Source organism: Rhinoraja longicauda, chromosome 9 (assembly GCF_053455715.1).
Source record: "Rhinoraja longicauda isolate Sanriku21f chromosome 9, sRhiLon1.1, whole genome shotgun sequence".
NCBI lineage: Eukaryota > Metazoa > Chordata > Chondrichthyes > Rajiformes > Arhynchobatidae > Rhinoraja > Rhinoraja longicauda.
In genome coordinates, this window is record NC_135961.1 from 53429615 (window position 1) to 53449213 (window position 19599).

Below are 19599 nucleotides of genomic sequence, written 5' to 3' on the forward strand. Positions count from 1 at the left end.
CGAGTATTGGAAGCCATTTTATAAGCCTGGAAGTATCTAGATTATACTTGTAACAATGGATATAATTAGCGAGTTTCATTAATGTCTGAAGGGACACTGAAAGGAAGTGTATGTATTGTTTTTAGCATTACATCTTTGGAAGATATTCTGACAAGATCTGATCAGCAAATGAGTTAATGAGATTGCAAAGCAGATGAGAGGAGTGTCTTTAAATGAGGAATGATAAGGCATATAAATAGACAAGATAGAAATAGAAGAACTATGTATTAATGAAATAAATTATAAAGACTAACGTGCATTAGATTCATGGAACTCAAATTAAAACAGAAAATGCAGTAAGACAAATGAATTATCTGAGTATGTTAAAATTGAACCATTGTAATGGCTGCACGCACTGCACAATTACATAATATTTAACGCTGCTTCCACATGTTTAGAACTAGATATGTTACATAAAGATATTGAGTATTCATTTTTAAGAAGGAACTGCAGATGCTAGTTTAAACCGATGGTAGATACAAAATGCTGGAATAACTCAGCAGGAAAGGCAGTATCTCTGGAGAGAAGGAATGGGTGACGTTTCGGCTCGAGCCTAAAGAAGAGTCTCGACCCAAAACGGCACCCATTCCTCCTCTCCAGAGATGCAGCCTGTCCCGCTGAGTTACTCCAGCATTTTATATCTATCTTGAATATCAATTTGTATTCTATATGACTACACATTTTCAGTTGGCAGTGATGGGAGCATGAGTTCTACACACCCAAGTTTCAAACTCTGTTAATGGAGGAAACATTACACCAATGGATTCTTATTGAAATCCCACGAATGAATCGGGGGAATGAATTGTAGAAGGGAAAAAGACCAAGTGGACCCGTTGGGCCCAAACCGCTCCTGCATTGGTGTAGCACCCTCTCCTTCCCCACCCTTTCCCCCTTCCTCCCCCCTCCCCTGCCCCTCCCTCCCCCCTTCCCCTCCCTCCTTCCCCTCCCCCCCCCCCCACTCCATCCTCCCTCTTTACCCCCCCTCCCTCCCTAGGAGATAGATTTAAACTTTAAAATGTGAATAACTTTAAAATTATAACACCGATTTCAATTAAACTTCTTCCATTAGCACCAAAGGGACGATGGTGAGTAAGGTGGGCCTAAAATTGTTGCGCTATTGTGTACTGTTTTGGCTGTAGTTCAGGAACAAACAAACGAGAGTTTTAGTATATAGTTTGTGGAGAAGAACTCAGTTAAGAAGAGTACAATTCCAGGCGATTTCTTTTCCACGCACCAAATGCATGAGCTGGGTGTACATAAGGAAATTAAGATGAGTCATGAAATATGTATAATATTTTATATATGCAAATATGTATAAATGACTATATCTTTGTATCTGTCAACAGAACACCACTGTTGCCCCCATCTGTTTTGGGATCTGACTCAATTTTACTTGGTCAGTGGCCCTTTATGCTGGATTTTATAACCATCTCTTTCTGAACAGTCTCTAAGATATTGATTCACAGCACATGGTGCATTATTGTCTTAGAAACAGAATTACTCATGTTGTATGGCCATGTTGGAATGGGTCCACACTAATGTTCCCGATTACCTCTGGGTGGGATTAAACTAAGACTGGTAAAGCAGCACTGTTCAGAATGTAGGAGTTTCATCCTATTTCTCAGCCACAATGACTCTTAGCCATTCCTTTTCAAAGGTGATTTCTTATGCAAGAACTGTCTATGGTTCAGCTTTTTAAGGCATGATCGTGCGATGAGTAATAAGGAAGTGAATTAAACCTTGGGTGGAGGTGACCTTTGTTGTGAGATTTAAATTCCAAGTAGGGGAAAATGTAGATTGCGCAAGAACATGATTAATGTTCTTGCGCAGTAACTTAATTTTCGCACAAAGGGTGGTGGGTGGATGGAACAAGCTGCTAGAGGAGGAAGTTGAGGCATGTACTATTCCACCATTTAAGAAACAGTTAGACAGATAGACACAAAAAGCTGGAGTAACTCAGCGGGACAGGCAGCATCACCAGAGAGAAGGAATGGGTGACGTTTTGCTTCAGACTAGTAAAGGATAAGGGACAGTTAGACAGGTTATGGATAGGACAGGTTTAGAGGGATATGGACCAAATGCAGGCAGGTGGGACTAGTGTAGCTAGGACATCTTGGCCGTTGTGGGCAAGTTGGGCCGAAAGGCCTGTTTCCACACTGTATCACTATGTGATTCTATGTGAACTGGGCATCAGCCTAGCTTCTATCACATAGTGGGCAGATTCAGAAAGGCAAGTTCAACTAGCTGAGTTGAAAAGAGAAATCTAACAGGCAGGGCAAGCTGGCTATGATATTATATGAAAGGAAAATACAATGCTTTGAAATGTGTGCTATTTTTAATGATTCAAATGCTTCGACTAAACTCCAGAGTAAATATATTCCTGGCCTCCCCATGCATTTAAACAAAGAAGCTAGGCTGATGCCCAGTTCATACAGAGTTTATCAAACATGAGGTCAGAACAAATTCTGTTGGATCCCAGAATTAACAGCATGAACATAGAAACTGGGTGATTTCTGCCCGAAATGTCACATGTACATAGATAAAATGAAATGCTTTTTGCATACAACGCAGTAAAATCAGATAGCAGACCTCACCTAGGCATTACGCAAGCATCGCCACATTTCTGGCGCCAACAAAGTTACAAAAATTTACTGAACAGTCCTATCTTCTGCCCGCCGTTGTACGCCTCCCACCCAATCCACGTTGCCCATCCCCCCACTGGGTTCTCCCTTCATTCTTGGGCCCTCCTCGCTGTGTTTCTGTCATTGAGGACTGTGGTCAGCAAACCCTTGCTATTCAATTTTTATGTGCAATTGCTGATTGCATTTTGTTCCAGTGGCCCAATGAGATCTTAGTAGCATGAAAGTAGCATTATTTTTGGAGCATTAAATTATATCTTTAAAGAGCAAACAAAATAGGTTCAGAAAAAGGACACTAAATGGTAGACATTCAGCCAGTCATATTGTTTGCCTGATGTTGAAAGGGAAAAATATTGTGCAAGACTGCATTTTGGCATAAGGGTCAAAGATCAGCAACACGAATATGATGTTGCATGTGATTACAGTTGGAAGGATAATGTTTCTTTTGACTGCGTCGTTTACAGACTGATGCCACGTTGGACATGTCGAGAGAGGCTGTTAGTCTTTTGTTGCACTCAGTTTTGTGCAAGTAAGTATAGTTTATTTGTGCGAGGCATGGTTTGATACTGGAGATCAGTGGTATGTGCAGAACTTGAAGCAAAGTGGTATTCTCAGAGGAACATTCAGACCATCGGGTTTGTGAGATGATCCATTGAATTCATTCCCTACCTTACTGGTAGTACAATATCGTGGAATTTGATGGAATGTATTTGCTTTTGAAAATATTGCTGACACATTCAATTGAGTATTAAAAGATTTGTAAGATAATCTCTTCATACTGCATGTGTGACTTACTCCTTGCACTGTGTTCTCAATGGGTTGCTTTGTTTGATCAGTGTTAAGCAGTCCATCTATAATTAAAACTTAGCAATGATTGTGCAGTGACGGGTGATTTAATTACTTGTCATTATCCAAGTCTGCTTATTTGGGCAGAATGTCGACAAGTATTTCACTGGGTGAGTATATTTTGCTGCTTGTTGCATTATATATTCTACATTCAATACTCCATCTATATACCAAAACTCTCATTTGTTTGTTTGTTCCTGAACTACAGCCAAAATAGTACACGACAGCGCGATAATTTTAGGCCCACCTTACTCACCGTCGTCCCTTTGGTGCTAAAGGACGAAATTTCATTGAAATCGGTGTTATATTTTTAGTTATGCAACAATTGCTCTGCTGTGTCTGTTGCCTTGACTTTGTAACCAGACACAACTCTTTAAATTCACGAACTATACCTCCATAGTTGGACAAATAAAGGTAACAATTAGTCAGAGTATAGGAGGGAGATGGAAAATGTGATTGAATTGTACCGGAATAATAATCTTGCTCTCAATGTTAGCAAGATCAAGAAACTGTTATTGATGTCGGGAGGAAAAAGCCAAGGAAAGACTTCATTGACGGGGCGGCAGTGGAAAGAGTCAAGAGCTTCAGGTTCCTGGGCGTGCACATTGCTGAAGATCTGTCCTTGGCCCAGCACATCGATGCAATCACAAAGAAAGCTCATCAACGCTGCTACTTCCTTAAAAGATTGAGGAGATTCAGATGAATACTCTATTGAACCTCTACTGTTATACTGTAAAGAGCATCCTGGCTGTTTTTTTAATGGTCTGTTTCGCAAATTGAGAACCTTGTAACCTGGTGCCAAGACGACAAACTCTCCCATAATGACAGCACAACAAAGGAGATTGTGAATGACTTCAGGAAGCGAAGCAGTACACACACCCTGACATTGATGGTGCCAAAATACAGATGGTTGAAAGCCTCAGGTTCCTAGGAATAAATATCACCAGCCATTTGTCCTGGACCAGCCAAATAAAAGCTATGGCCAAGAAAGCCTCTACTTACTTCGGAAGGCTTAGGAGGTTTGGCCAGTCTCTAATAACCCTCAACAACTTCTACAGATGTGCCGTAGAAAGCATCACAGCCTGGTTTGGGAGCAGCTCCATCCAAGACCACAAGAAGTTGCAGAGAGTTGTGGACATAGCCCAGACTATCACGCAAACCAACATCCCTTCCATTGACTCAGTCTACACCACGCTGCCTCGGCAAGGCCGCCTGCATAATCAAGGACCAGTCTCACTCGAGTCACTCCCTTTTCTCACCTCTCTCATCAGTCAAGAGGTATAGACGTTTGAAACATGCCGCCAGTTTCAGAGACAGTTTCTTTCCAGCTGTTATCAGACAACTGATGGTCCCCTCATCAGCTCGAGTGTGGTCCTGACCTATCATCTACTTAATTGGAGACCTTTGGATTTGGACTTTATCAGACTTCATCCTTTCGACTTTATCAGACTTTATCGTGCGCTGAGTGTTGTACCCTTTATCCTTTTTCAGTGCACTGTGGACGATTTGAATATAATCATGTATAGTCTTTGACTCTGGTACACGTGACAATATTACACTGAACTAAGCTAAATTAAAATGTCAGGAAGGAAGGAGACTACAGACAGTGGTAGATAGTCAATCATGGATACTAACCTCCCCATTATTAAAGAGATCTGCAGGAGATGCTGACTCAAAAAGGCAGCCAATATCATCAAAGGCCCACACCACCCTGGCAAAGCTCTCATTTCACTGCTACCATCAGGAAGAAGGTACAGAAGCCTGAAAACCGTGACCACCAAGTTCAAGAACAGGTTTTCCGTGCAACACTCAAGCTCTTCAACACAACACTCACGTCAACAACTATGATCTCAATGGACTTTAGTTTTTACATGATTATGGTTACCTATAATAAGGATATTAATTTATTGTATTTTAATTATTATACATTATCTTTGCATTATTACATCAAGCTATAGCAATTAAGTATTTCATTGCTTCGCTGTTAGTACATATGACAATCAAACATTCTTGATTCTTAACTCTCTGCGTCAGTGATTCAAGTACTCATCTGGACATCTCTTAAATGCTTAAATTCCACCACTCTCTCCAGTCGTGCATTACAGGTACTGACCACTCTGGGTGAAAAGGTCCCCCTCAGATCCTCTCTAAATGTTTTACCCCTTACTCTAAATCAATGTCTTCTAGTTTTTTTTAACCCATATAAAGGGGTACCATTTCCTGCAATCCACATCCATCGTAATTTTATTTACCTCAATCATGCTCCCTCTTAACCATCTCCATTTCAGGGAAAAGAGATCCAACCTCTCCAGTCTCCTAACAATTAAAATGCACCATCCCAGGCAACATCTCATCTGCACCCCCTCCAGCACGATCATATCCTTCCTATAATGTAGTTACTATAACTGCACCTAGTACTCCAGCTAAGGCCTAAACAATGGTTTATTAAATTGTCAAAGTATTAGATCACATGACAATTTACCAAGGATGCACTTGCTAATGGAAAAAAACTGCTTTGTGCAACTTCGTGAGTTGTTGTGACAATATCTCAATTTATAATCTGACAACCGAACTTCATATCTTTCCTTGGCCACTGTGGAATTAAATTTGATTAAGTCAATATTCATAATGCTGACCATGAAACTAAAATTGTTGCTGATGTAGCCACTTGTACACAGGCGAGACCAAGCGTAGATTTGGCGACTGTTTCGCCAAACACTTGCACTCGGACTGCAAAGGCCTACTGGATCTCCCAGTTCCTAACTATTTTCAAATTAAGGAAAATTCCCTTTCCCTTTCTGACCTGGGCCTCCTCCACTGTCAGAGTGAGGCCATGTGCAAATTGGAAAAATAGCACCTCATATTTCACTTGGGCAGCTTACAACCCGCAAGAGAGTTGATTTCTCTAATTTCAAGTGACCCCTTCATTCCCACTCTTCCCTCCCCCTCCCCCCTCGCCCAAGTCATTCTACTAGTTAGACTCAAAATGCTGGAGTAACTCAGCGGGACAGGCAGCAACTCTGGAGAGAAGGAATGTGTGATGTTTCGGGTCGAGATCCTTCTTCAGACTAGTCATTCTGCTACTCCAGCTTTTTGTGTATATCTAGTCATTCTACTAGTTCCACTGTTCGCATCCCTGTATCCCTTCTTTATCACCTCTACCCCAGAGCCATTATAGGCTCCACTCTCCCTCTTCCATTATAGACTCCACTCTTCCTTGGTTACCTGTTGCCAGCCCTGATTTGTTCTGGCCTTTACCTAACGTCTGCTTTCATGTCCTCAACTCCGCTTGGCTCTCACCACGGGTTGTTTGCACAGAGCATTTGTCAGCTGTCTGCATGTGGCTGCTCGGTGCTGAAAACTATGAGCAGATCAACTCCCAAACAACAACCATTGCGCCCCTCCAATTAAACAACTCCAGCTCCTACTCTGGCAGTCTGAGCATGTCTTTCAAAAGCATGTCCTTTAAAAGCCATCTCAGAACAGAGTGGAAGCAAGTCATCCTCAACTCAGGGCAGGCTCGTGAGAAGATGATCAGGCGATTAGATGGATGACCTGTCCAGGTGCATGTGTGTGGCATGTTAATGCCTGAATACTCAATGTTAATAAATTCGTGGAAAAATCTAACGTAATCATTGTTTAATGCTCAGGGCATTGAGTTTGTTAGACTTTGACCTTTGAGGGTTATAGATATCAGTTGTGTGACATCAGGGTGTGAACTTGGTAAACAGAACCGGAGAGTTGTGCTGAGTCCGTATTTGTCGATCGAGTTCCCAGGCAGCTTTTCTGCTGGAGTTGACATTGCCAACAAGCTCTTGCTGTGCCTGCCAACCATAGCATGTTTACCAAGAGCTGAAACAGGCTTGCAGAGCTTGCTTTTCACTGCAACGCCGTTTCTGTTGCTGTTCTAGATTGTCAAGGGGGATGTAACCTTGAAATGTGATACTGGAAAAAAAATATATATTTTTTAAAGTAAAGAAAGAAATGTGCCTCAAGAAGAGTAACGTTAAAAGCTCTTTCTCACGCAAAGGCTAGCAGAAGGCTGCATGGTGCTCCCAAACTGAAAAAACACTCGGTATAAAGGTTTGAAAATTGCAAAACTGTGCTAACTAGATTTTTGATGACGGTATTAAGGCAACAAAGGCAAACAACTGAATAGAGATCGAGTAACAAGCTAATTTAATGAACAATGACTCAAGGGACTGAGCATTAAAGCTGTAGTTGAGCAGTATGTTCTCTATTTTCTTCACAGTGAAAGAGTGCTGCAACAGTATTTCTGTTTCGAATTATTCATTCGGTTCATGATCATCCCTTCAAAGGCTGAAGAAGTTTGACCTCTGATTTTTTTTTTCATCTTTTTCCTCAGGCCACTGTTTTGTGTTTTTGTTCTCCTTCATTGTTCAAAGAAAGGTTTATTTCATTCAGCAGAACCACTCAAGTTGTTCTGAGACCTGGTGGCACTCTGATGATGCCCACCTCTGAGGTATGGGCCAGGGGCATCTGTGCGTTGCCTGTGCCTGGTCACGGACATAGCCTGGGAGAGGGGCGATCAGACAGACTCCTCGATGGGCCCCTGCTTGGACTTGTGCACGGATACATTCACCTGGCCTGGGAGCAAACTGGCGAGGAGGACTCCCACCAGCTCATGCCTTCCCAGCCCCAGCCCTCTGCCCCAATATCTGGACTGTAGCACTGAAGGGCAGCCAGAACCTGGGGAGCAGCCCCTTGAGAAACTCAAAGACAGGCTGCGTTTCATGTGTACAGGGAATAGTGACTTGCCCAGGTCAAATAAATGACTGGTGGCCTCTATGAGTCTGATTCAGTTTAAAAACTTGGCAATGCTCTGTGCAGCATTCTTCAAATGTCTCTCAGTGTATCCAAAATAGTAAATCAAATTGTTTGTTTATGTGTGTGTGTGTGTGTGTGTGTGTCTTTTTTCTCCTTCTTTGTTCCCCTCTCTCTGTTCTTCCCCTTTTCTCTGCCTCTCTCATTGCTCTCTTTCTCTCATTCCTCTGCCTCTCCCCCTCTGCCTCTCTCTCTGCCTCTGACCCCCTCCCTCTGACCCCCCTCCCTCTGACCCCCTCCCTCTGACCCTCTCCCTCTGACCCTCTCCCTCTGACCCCCTCCCTCTGACCCCCTCCCTCTGACCCCCTCCCTCTGACCCCCTCCCTCTGACCCCCTCCCTCTGACCCCCTCCCTCTGACCCCCTCCCTCTGACCCTCCCTTTTCCTCTCCTCTCTCTCTCCCTTTTCGTCTCCCCTCTCTTTCTCACCCTCTTCCTCTCTCCCTCTCTCCCTCTCCCCCTCCCTCTCCCTCTCCCTCCCCCCCCCTCTCTCCCCCCCCCTCTCTTCTCCCCCCCTCTCTCTCTTCTCCCCCCCTCTCTCTTCTCCCCCCCCCTCTCTCTCCCCCCCTCTCTCTCTCTCCCCCAGCTGCGTTGGTTACCATCTGTTTCACAGTGCTTTACCCTCTGCTCTGGTTATCCCCTACACAGCTTGCATGTAAAACAATGTCACTCCTTATCAGAGCTGCCCACTGCAGTTCTGTTTGTCAATAACTGCTGATTATTACTCAGGAGCAAAGGTCTATTTGTAATTAATACATAATGTTGCTCAACTAATTGTCTCAGTTAAGGCCAGCATCTACCCAATGAACCTCAATACAACAAGTCATAGGCACCAGGACTGGCACAGTTAAATTCTTACTTGCTGCAGCTTTACAACAACATCCTGTCTCCAGATGGAGTTTTAAGTCCAGCACTGGTCACGGATGGAGATCGTATTTCATTTGTTTTCGAGAGGTTGTCGTTCATTTGTTGATGACGTGTGGTTGTTATTGGCGATACCTGCATTTATTCTGCATCCCTAACTGCCTCCTCTAGTTCAGGGGCGTCAGCCACATTGGAGAGTTACGCAAGGACAGGTGGATGAGAGTGATTTGAAGAACAGAGACAGATAGGGTTTTATGACAATCCAATAGTTCACTGTTACCATTACCGAGACTAGCTAATTTGATTTTTTTTGTGCATTCTCTTATTTACTGGAGATATCTGAACACAGTTTAGAACACAGGTCGCGCTAACTCCGGGCTAAGATTTTCTATTTCACTAACTTTACATTTCTTTCAACAGAATGTCTCGTCTCCACATTTCACTCATTCCTTTCATCACGTTACTGGTCGCGACGCAGTGTATCACGGATGGTACAGGTGCGTAACTCTGTGTGCAGGGCCATGCATTTATCAACACCTTCACACCTTTAGTTTAATTTAGAGATACAGCATGGAAACATGCCCTTCGACCCACTGAGTGCATGCCGACCAATGATACCCGTACACTAGCACGAGGGACAATCTTTATCAATTTACCAAAACCAATTAACCTACAAGCCAATAGACAATAGGTGCAGGAGTAGGCCATTCGGCCCTTCAAGCCAGCACCATCATTCAATGTGATCATAGCTGATCACTCTCAATCAGTACAGCGTTCCTGCCTTCTCCCCATACCCCCTGACTCGCTATCTTTAAGAGCTCTATCTAGCTCTCTCTTGAAAGCATTCAAAGAATTGGCCACCACTGCCTTCTGAGGCAGAGAATTCCACAGATTTACAACTCTCTGACTGAAAAGGTTTTTCCGCAACTCCATTCTAAATGGCCTACCCCATATTCTTAAACTGTGGCCCCTGGTTCTGGACTCCCCCAACATTGGGAACATGTTTCCTGCCTCTAACGTGTCCAACCCCTTAATAATCTTGTATGTTTCAATAAGATCCCCTCTCATCCTTCTAAATTCCAGTGTATACAAGCCTAGTCGTTCCAGTCTTTTAACATACGACAGTCCCGCCATTCCTTGAATTAACCTACTAAACCTACGCTGCACGCCCTCATTAGCAAGAATATCCCTCCTCAAATTTGGAGACCAAAACTGCACACAGTACTCCAGGTGCGGTCTCACTAGGGCCCTGTACAACTGCAGAAGGACCTCTTTGCTCCTATACTCAACTCCTCTTGTTATGAAGGCCAGCATTCCCTTGGCTTTCTTCACTGCCTGCTGTACCTGCATGCTTCCTTTCAGTGACATGCACTAGGACACCCAGATCTCATTGTACGTCCCCTTTTCCTAACTTGACACCATTCAGATAATAATCTGCCTTCCTATTCTTACCACCAAAGTGGATAACCTCATACTTATCCACATTAAACTGCATCTGCCATGCATCCGCCCACTCACACAACCTGTCCAAGTAACCCTGCGACCTCATAGCATCTTCCTCACAGTTCACACTGCCACCCAGCTTTGTGCCATCTGCAAATTTGCTAATAGTATTTTTAATCCCTTCATCCAAGTCATTAATGTATATTGTAAATAGATGCGGTCCCAGCACCGAGCCTTGCAGTATCCCACTAGTCACTGCCTGCCATTCTGAAAGGGACCTATTTATCCCCACTCTTTGCGTTCTGTTTGCCAACCAATTTTCTATCCATGTGAGTACCCTACCCCCAATACGATGTGCTCTAATTTTGCTCACTAATCTCCTATGTGGGACTTTGTCAAAAGCTTTCTGAAAGTCAAGGTACACTACATCCACCGGCGCTCCCCTGTCCATTTTCCTAGTTACATCCTCAAAAAATTCCAGAAGATTAGTCAAGCATGATTTCCCCTTCGTAAATCCATGCTGACTCGGAACGATCCTGTTACTGCTATCCAAATGCTCCGCAATTTCGTCTTTTATAATTGACTCCAGCATCTTCCCCATCACTGATGTCAGACTAACTGGTCTATAATTTCCCGTTTTCTCTCTCCCTCCTTTCTTGAAAAGTGGGATAACATTAGCTACCCTCCAATCCACAGGAACTGACCCGGAATCTATAGAACATTGGGAAAATGATCACTAATGCGTCCATGATTTCTAGAGCCACCTCCTTAAGTACCCTGGGGTGCAGACCATCAGGTCCTGGGGATTTATCAGCATTCAGTCCCATCAGTCTACCCAACACCATTTCCTGCCTAATGTGAATTTCCTTCAGTTCCTCCATCACCCTAGGACATCTGGGAGATTGTTTGTATCTTCCTTAGTGAAGATAGATCAAAAGTACCGGTTCAACTCGTCTGCCATTTCCTTGTTCCCCATAATAAATTCCTCTGCTTCTGTCTTCAAGGGACCCACATTTGCCTTAACTATGTTTTTCCTCTTCACATACCTAAAGAAGCTTTTAGTATCCTCCTTTATATTATTGGCTAGCTTACCTTGGTACCTCATCTTTTCTCTCCGTATTGCCTTTTTAGTTATCTTCTGTTGCTCTTTAAAAGAGTCCCAATCCTCTGGCTTCCCGCTCTTCATTGCTATGTTATACTGCTTCTCTTTTATTTTGATGCTGTCCTTGACTTCCCTTGTCAGCCATGGGTGCCTCTTACTCCCCTTAGAATCTTTCCTCCTCTTTGGGATGAATTGATCCTGCAACTTCTGCATTATTCCGAAGGAATACCTGCCATTGCTAGAACTACCTACAAACCTATACGCCTTTGGAATATGGGAGGAAACCGGATCACCTGAAGAAAAACCCACGAGGTCACAGGGAGAACGTACAAACTCTATATAGACAACACCCATAGTCAGGATCGAACCTGGGTCTCTGTTGCTGTAAGGGAGCAACTCTACTGCTGCGCCACCTTTATTCAATAAAGTCTCTCCCCCAGTGCCTAAGTAATACTATGGTTCTCTGGTTATGAACATAATCCAAGCGACCCCTTGCATTTCTCACAGCCTCTCAAGCCCATTTAATTATTTAGATGTCAACCATTTACCGTGCATTAGCAAAAAATGTTCCTCAAGTTACTTTTGGCTGTTGTACCATTCACCTTAACTCTTTGTTCTTGACCCCTCCCCGAATGGATATAGTTTCTCTTGATTGTCTAATGATTTCAAATACCTCAATAAGATCCTTGTCTGTCTCAGGGAAAACAATCCCAGCTTCTGCAGTCTCCAAGGAGCTAAAGTTCCTCCTCTGTGGAATTATCTTGGCAGATCCCTTCTCCATCTCTCTTCGCATCTTGAAGTGTATGATCCCTAGAATGGGACACAATTCTCCAGCTTTGTCTGAACCAGAATTCTATAATGGGTTCATTGTGACTTGCTTACTCTTTTGCTCAATTCCTCTTGTTGATAAAGCCCACAATCCTGCGTGCTTTCTCAACCTGGTCTATATTCAACATGCAATGCACCTATCTCTTTGGCTTGAATTGCTGCTTCTCATTCTTCAGCAAACCACCTGCCGTTGGAGAAGGGTCTCGACCCGAAACGTCACCCATTCCTTCTCTCCTAGATGCTGCCTGACCTGCTGAGTTACTCCAACATTTTGTGATGCCATTCGCTGTATGATTTCCTTCAAATCTACTCCTAACCTCAGGTCTTTCAGCCATGCTCTGCCTCCGTGAGTAAAGTTCGTAACGTCATACTACATAGAAACAGACTCTTTGACCCACCGTGTCCATATTGGCAATCAAATGCCCATGTGTACAAATACCCTTACCAGCTAGTCCATAACCTTTGATTTATTTGTGATTCCCAAGAAAATAGGGGGAATGGGCCACCAGGCCCTGAAAACCTGCCCTGTCATTCAATATGATCATTGCTGATCTGTCCAGATACTTAACTGTTGTGAGAGTCTCTGCTTCCATCACCTCAGTGCGTTCCAGATTCCAACCACTTTATACATGAAAAAAAAATCCCCAAATCCTCTCTGAACCCATTAACACCATGCTCTAAACCTATGCCTTCGAGTTTTAAACACCTCTGCTATTGCAGAAAGACTTTCTAACACTAAAATAAGCCTATCTGCTCCTCATAATTTTGCATATCTCTATCAGCTTCTCTTTTGTATCCTGCAGTGTATTTTTGTTTTCCCCTTTTATATTTGCTGACATTCTTTTCTCCTGCTCTCTCTTTGCCTCTTCTTTCTCTTTTTACTCAGTCTCTGCATTCTGTGATCAGCGCGGTTCTTGTTTTTTGTGATTATCTGACCTCGCTCTTCATTCTATTTTATTCTCTATCCTTTCGTTTGTCCTTTGTGCTGTGGCTTTATTCTCCTTTCCCTTCACCCTTTTGATAATGCAGCAGAAGTCTCCATTTTCAATGCATAACTTGTTCAATTACAATTTTCCCCTGCCAAGCATTGTTCATTCTATCTGGACCAGATTTGTTCTTATCCCATTGAAACAGCCGTTCTGTTGACTGTTTTATTTACCTTGGAATGGTCTTTAATCCCTTAACTCTAAACCATATGACATGGTCATTGTTTCCCAGATGTTCCCTGCTAATACTTGTACCAATTGGCCTGGCTCAATCTCCAGAGTCATTTGCTACCTTCTTGTACTAGAAACACACGGTTGAAGAATACCTAGGGGGAGCAGAAAGACTTGGCAATGCAGGTACATAATTCTGTGAAGCTGCTGGCCACAGTGGGCAGGTTGGTGAAGAAGGCAGTTGACACCTGTGCTTTCATCGGCCAGGGTATTGAATATGGGTGTTGGCATGCCGTGTTCCAGCTATACAGGTCATTGGAAAGGCCACATTTGAGGTACTGTGGTACAGTTCTGATCGTTCAGCTACATGAAACTGAAAAAGGTGCAAAAAGAGTCATCAGAATGTTGCTGGGTCCAGAGGGTTTGAAACATAAAAACATAGAAAATAGGTGCAGGAAGAGGCCATTCGGCCCTTCGCGCCAGCACCGCCATTCATTGTGATCATGGCTGATCGTCCACAATCAATAACCCGTGCCTGCCTTCTCCCCATATCCCTTGATTCCACTAGCCCCTAGAGCTGTATCTAACTCTCTCTTAAATCCATCCAGTGATTTGGCCTCCACTGCCCTCTGCGGCAGAGAATTCCACAAATTCACAACTCTCTGGGTGAAAAAGTTCCTTCTCACCTCAGTTTTAAATGGCCTCTCCTTTATTCTAAGACTGTGGCCCCTGGTTCTGGACTGGCCCAACATTGGGAACATTGTTGGGAACATAAGGGGACTCGAGGTAAATGAGCCATTAGGAGGCAGTGACCACAATATGATAAGTTTTACTCTACAAATTGAGAGGGAGAAGGGAAAATCGGAGGTGTCAGTATTACAGTATAGCAAAGGGGATTACAGAGGCATGAGGCAGGAGCTGGCCAGAATTGACTGGAAGGAGGCCCTAGCAGGGAAGACTGTGGAACAGCAATGGCAGGTATTCCTGGGAATAATGCAGAAGTTGCAGGATCAATTTATCCCAAAGAGGAGGAAAGATTCTAAGGGGAGTAAGAGGCACCCGTGGCTGAAAAGGGAAGTCAAGGACAGCATAAAAATAAAAGGGAAGAGGTATAACATAGCAAAGCAGAGTGGGAAGCCAGAGGATTGGGACTCTTTTAAAGAGCAACAGAAGATAACTAAAAAGGCAATACGGGGAGAAAAGATGAGGTACGAGGGTAAACTAGCCAATAATATAAAGGAGGATAGTAAAAGCTTTTTTAGGTATGTAAAGAGGAAAAAAATAGCCAAGGCAAATGTGGGTCCCTTGAAGACAGAAGCAGGGGAATTTATTATGGGGAACAAGGAAATGGCAGACGAGTTGAACCGGTACTTTGGATCTGTCTTAACTAAGGAGGATACAAACAACCTCCCAGATGTTCTAGTGGCCAGAGATCCTAGGGTGACAGAGGAACTGGAGGAAATCCACATTAGGCAGGAAAAAGTTTTGGGTAGACTGATGGGACTCAAGGCTGATAAATCCCCAGGGCCTGATGGTCTGCATCCCAGGGTGCTTAAGGAGGTGGCTCTAGAAATTGTGGACGCATTAGTGATTATTTTCCAATGTTCTATAGATTCCGGGTCAGTTGCTGTGGATTGGAGGGTAGCTAATGTTATCCCACTTTTCAAGAAAGGAGGGAGAGAGAAAACGGGAAATTATAGACCAGTTAGTCTGACATCAGTGATGGGGAAGATGCTGGAGTCAATTATAAAAGACGAAATTGCGGAGCATTTGGATAGCAGTAACAGGATCGTTCCGAGTCAGCATGGATTTACGAAGGGGAAATCATGCTTGACAAATCTACTGGAATTTTTTGAGGATGTAACTAGGAAAATTGACAGGGGAGAGCCGGTGGATGTGGTGTACCTCGACTTTCAGAAAGCCTTCGACAAGGTCCCACATAGGAGATTGGTGGGCAAAATTAGAGCACATGGTATTGGAGGTAGGGTACAGGGTAGAAAGTTGGTTGACAGACAGAAAGCATAGAGTGGGGATAAATGGGTCCCTTTCAGAATGGCAGGCAGTGACTAGTGGGGTACCGCAAGGCTCGGTGTTGGGACCGCAGCTATTTACAATATACATCAATGACTTGGATGAAGGGATTAAAAGTACCATTAGCAAATTTGCAGATGATACAAAGCTGGGTGGCATTGCGAACTGTGAGGAAGATGCTATGAGGTTGCAGGGTGACTTGGACAGGTTGTGTGAGTGGGTGGATGCTTGGCAGATGCAGTTTAATGTGGATAAGTGTGAGGTTATCCACTTTGGTGGTAAGAATAGGAAGGCAGATTATTATCTGAATGGTGTCAAGTTAGGAAAAGGGGACGTACAATGTGATCTGGGTGTCCTAGTGCATCAGTCACTGAAAGGAAGCATGCAGGTACAGCAGGCAGTGAAGAAAGCCAATGGAATGTTGGCCTTCATAACAAGAGGAGTTGAGTATAGGAGCAAAGAGGTCCTTCTGCAGTTGTACAGGGCCCTAGTGAGACCGCACCTGGAGTACTGTGTGCAGTTTTGGTCTCCAAATTTGAGGAAGGATATTCTTGCTATTGACGGCGTGCAGCGTAGGTTTACTAGGTTAATTCCCGGAATGGCGGGACTGTCATATGTTGAAAGACTGGAGCAACTAGGCTTGTATACTGGAATTTAGAAGGATGAGAGGGGATCTTATCGAAACATATAAGATTATTAAGGGGTTGGACACATTAGAGGCAGGAAACATGTTCCCAATGTTGGGGGAGTCCAGAACCAGGGGCCACAGTTTAAGAATCAGGGATAGGCCATTTAGAACAGAGATGAGGAAAAACTTTTTAAGTCAGAGAGTTGTGAATCTGTGGAATTCTCTGCCTCAGAGGGCAGTGGAGGCCAATTCTCTGAATACATTCAAGAGAGAGTTAGATAGAGCTCTTAAGGATAGCGAAGTCGGGGGGTATGGGGAGAAAGCAGGAATGGGGTACTGATTGAGAATGATCAGCCATGATCACATTGAATGGTGGTGCTGGCTCGAAGGGCCGAATGGCCTACTCCTGCACCTATTGTCTATTGGGAATTACAAGGACAGGCTGGATAGGCTAGGCCTTTTTCCCCTGGAGCATTGGAAGGTGAGGGCTATTCTTCGAGGTTGATAAAATCATGAGGGGTAGATAAGGTGAATAGCCACAGTAATTTCCCTAGGGTAAGGGAATCACACCAGGGCGTAGGTTTAAGGTGAGAGGGGAAAGATTTAAAACAAATCTGAGGGACAACTTTTTCACACGGAGTGTAACAGATATATGACAGGTGGGACAGCGGTTCACGTGCACGTCCTCTAAACTCATTTACGAGTCCCTCCTTCAACCTCATCTACTGCATCTGCAGGCAAAAGTGGTCGAGGTGGGTGCAATAACAACATTTAAAACGCACTTGGATGGGTAAATGGATGGTTACCATTTTGAGGGATACAGGTCAGGTGCAGGCAATTGGGACTAGCTCAGTGAGGCAACTTGGCCAGCATGGACAACCTGGGATGAAGGGCCAGTTTCCATGTTGTATTGTACTATGACTCTAAATGAGCTGCAGTTATGTAATTACATGACCAGTCTAATTTAATTCAAAGTGAATACATGCTGGTTTTTGACTTGTACTTAACAGTTTTCTTATGTTGTCGGGGAAGCAATCCCATCTTCTCTAGGATATTCTCTCGCCAGCACGATACTGTTCTCCTGAAGAAGGTTCTCGACCCGAAACGCCATCCATTTCTTCTCTCCTGAGATGCTGCCTGACCCGCTGAGTTACTCTAGCATTTTGTGTCTACCTTTCTATTTAAACCAGCATCTGCAGGTTTTTTTTCCTACTGTTCTCCTTCATCAGTACAGCCAAACTCTTTCCTCATCTCCCTTCCCTATGTTTGTTCAACACTTTGTGTGCAGAACGTTTAGAATCCATCCATATCCTCATTTTGAGCCAAATCTCTGTTATTAGATTTAGTTTTACTCCTCCCTCGTCTCCATCCAGTAGTCCTTCCAGGGGAGACAGCGATTCACGTGCACGTCCTCTAACCTCATTTATGTGTCCCTCCTCCAACCTCATCGACTGCGTCCGTTGTTGCTGATGTGGCCTCCTGGGTGAGACCAAGCGAAGATTTGGTGACCGTTTCGCAGAATACTTGCACTCGGTCCGCCAACGCCTACTGGATCCTCCAGATGCTAACCATTTTAACTCCTCTTCGCATTCCCATTAATCTTTCCATTGCCAGAGTGAGGCCACACGCAAACTGAAGGAACAATTCCTCATATTCCGCTTGGGTATTGAATTCTCCAATTTTAGGTAACTACAAACCACAAACCTCTGCTCTTCTCCCCCACAGCCCCTTTCTAACCCCCAGTGCCCCACCTGAACTTGCACATATTCCTCTCCTACCCCTCCCCTTCCACCTGTATTCCTTCCTCTAGCTTCAAAATTCACAACTCTTTTTGTCTCACACCTTCTGTCTTTTCATCTCTGGCCATTTGTCCAGCCATCTGTGCAACCAAAAAATCCCTTGTTAACATTCATCTGTTCAATGTCATGTTTTTTCATGTCGATCATCTCTTCCAACTTTCTTTCTCTCCCCCCCCCCCCCCCCCCCCCCCCCCCCTCCTTCTTAAAAGTCTGAAGAAGGGTCCCAACCTGAAACGTCACCTATCCATGTCCTCCAGAGATGCAGCCTGAGTTACTCCAGCACATTGCGTCTTTCTCTGGTACAACCACTTGTAATCTGACATGGTTAATTGCCCCATTAGCTCAGCAGCCTTATTTATATGTTTATTGAATTTGCATGCAAACACAGTAAATTTAAATCGTTATTTGCTGTTTTTAACCTGGTTTTATCCAAAGTCTTCCTGTTTCTTGATCTCGTGATATTTATCTCTCATTATTCTATCAGCGTCTTTTTGTCCTTTAGTCCGACTCCCTTTCTGGATACATCTGTGCGCCTCCTACAGTGAAGAGGGAAGCAAAATTGTGTTTAATGCCACAGTTATTTCCTCGTCCGCATTATAAATTCTCCTGTCTTTGTCTACAAGAGCACTCTTCTGTCACAGTATCCCTTGTTCCCCGAGTGTCATGTCATTGACAGCATCTGTACTGATATCAATACAGCTCCCTCCACCAGTTAGTGCAAGAGTACTGGCTGGGATTTAATAATGGCTTGGATGGACTCGGTGACCATCTATATCATTTGTTGCAGGTCACGTGGGGGTGAAGTGTGTGGAGGACCACCTTACTGTGAAGGCTGGAGAGGATCTTCTTGTCCGGTGCCATTATTCTTCCCCAGATGAAGCGAACGCCACTACTGTCAGTTGGACAAAGTTGGATACCATGACGATAATCTATAATTCTTCAATCAGCCAGACAGAGCAAGATCCCAGGTCCCAAGGCCGAGCTGAGGTTTTTGCCAGTGAAGGGAACATATTCCTGAGACAGAGAAACGTGACTCTACTGGACTCTGGAATCTATGGACTTCGCGTTTCCAGTCGAATCCAAAGTAATGAGACCCACATTGTGTTAGGAGTAAGAGGTAAGAAAAACAAATGTCTCCTCTGGTTTCTGTTGCATGTTGAAATAAATATCGAATTAGATGGTAACATAATACCAGTCCAATAACCGGCACTGTGCACTTCAACTGGTCTTTTCCTGATGCCCTGGAATTGATATTAATCCTTTTAGATTTTGTAGAACAGTGTCAGCATAGGAACAAGGCCATTCAGTCTGCAATCTCTGTGTCAAACATGACGCCAATTAAATTAATCCCTTCTACCTACAACTGATCCATATCCATGT

General features: G+C 43.9%; 1 protein-coding gene across 4 annotated transcripts in view; it reads left to right on the forward strand.

The window, feature by feature from the left end:
* The window catches only part of LOC144596748 (butyrophilin-like protein 8), a 49852-nt gene that overhangs the window by 8747 nt on the left and 21506 nt on the right, over nt 1–19599 (forward strand). The window contains exons 1-3 of one of the 4 annotated variants that reach the window (XM_078405495.1): nt 3139–3207; nt 9652–9728; nt 19007–19336. In XM_078405495.1, the coding sequence (XP_078261621.1) occupies nt 3161–3207; nt 9652–9728; nt 19007–19336 (454 nt within the window). In that variant the 5' untranslated portion in view covers nt 3139–3160. Of the gene's footprint in view, nt 1–3138; nt 3208–7043; nt 7088–7577; nt 7600–9651; nt 9729–19006; nt 19337–19599 lie in introns of those variants that run through there. The other 3 variants (XM_078405496.1, XM_078405498.1, XM_078405497.1) reach the window with 3 other exon arrangements.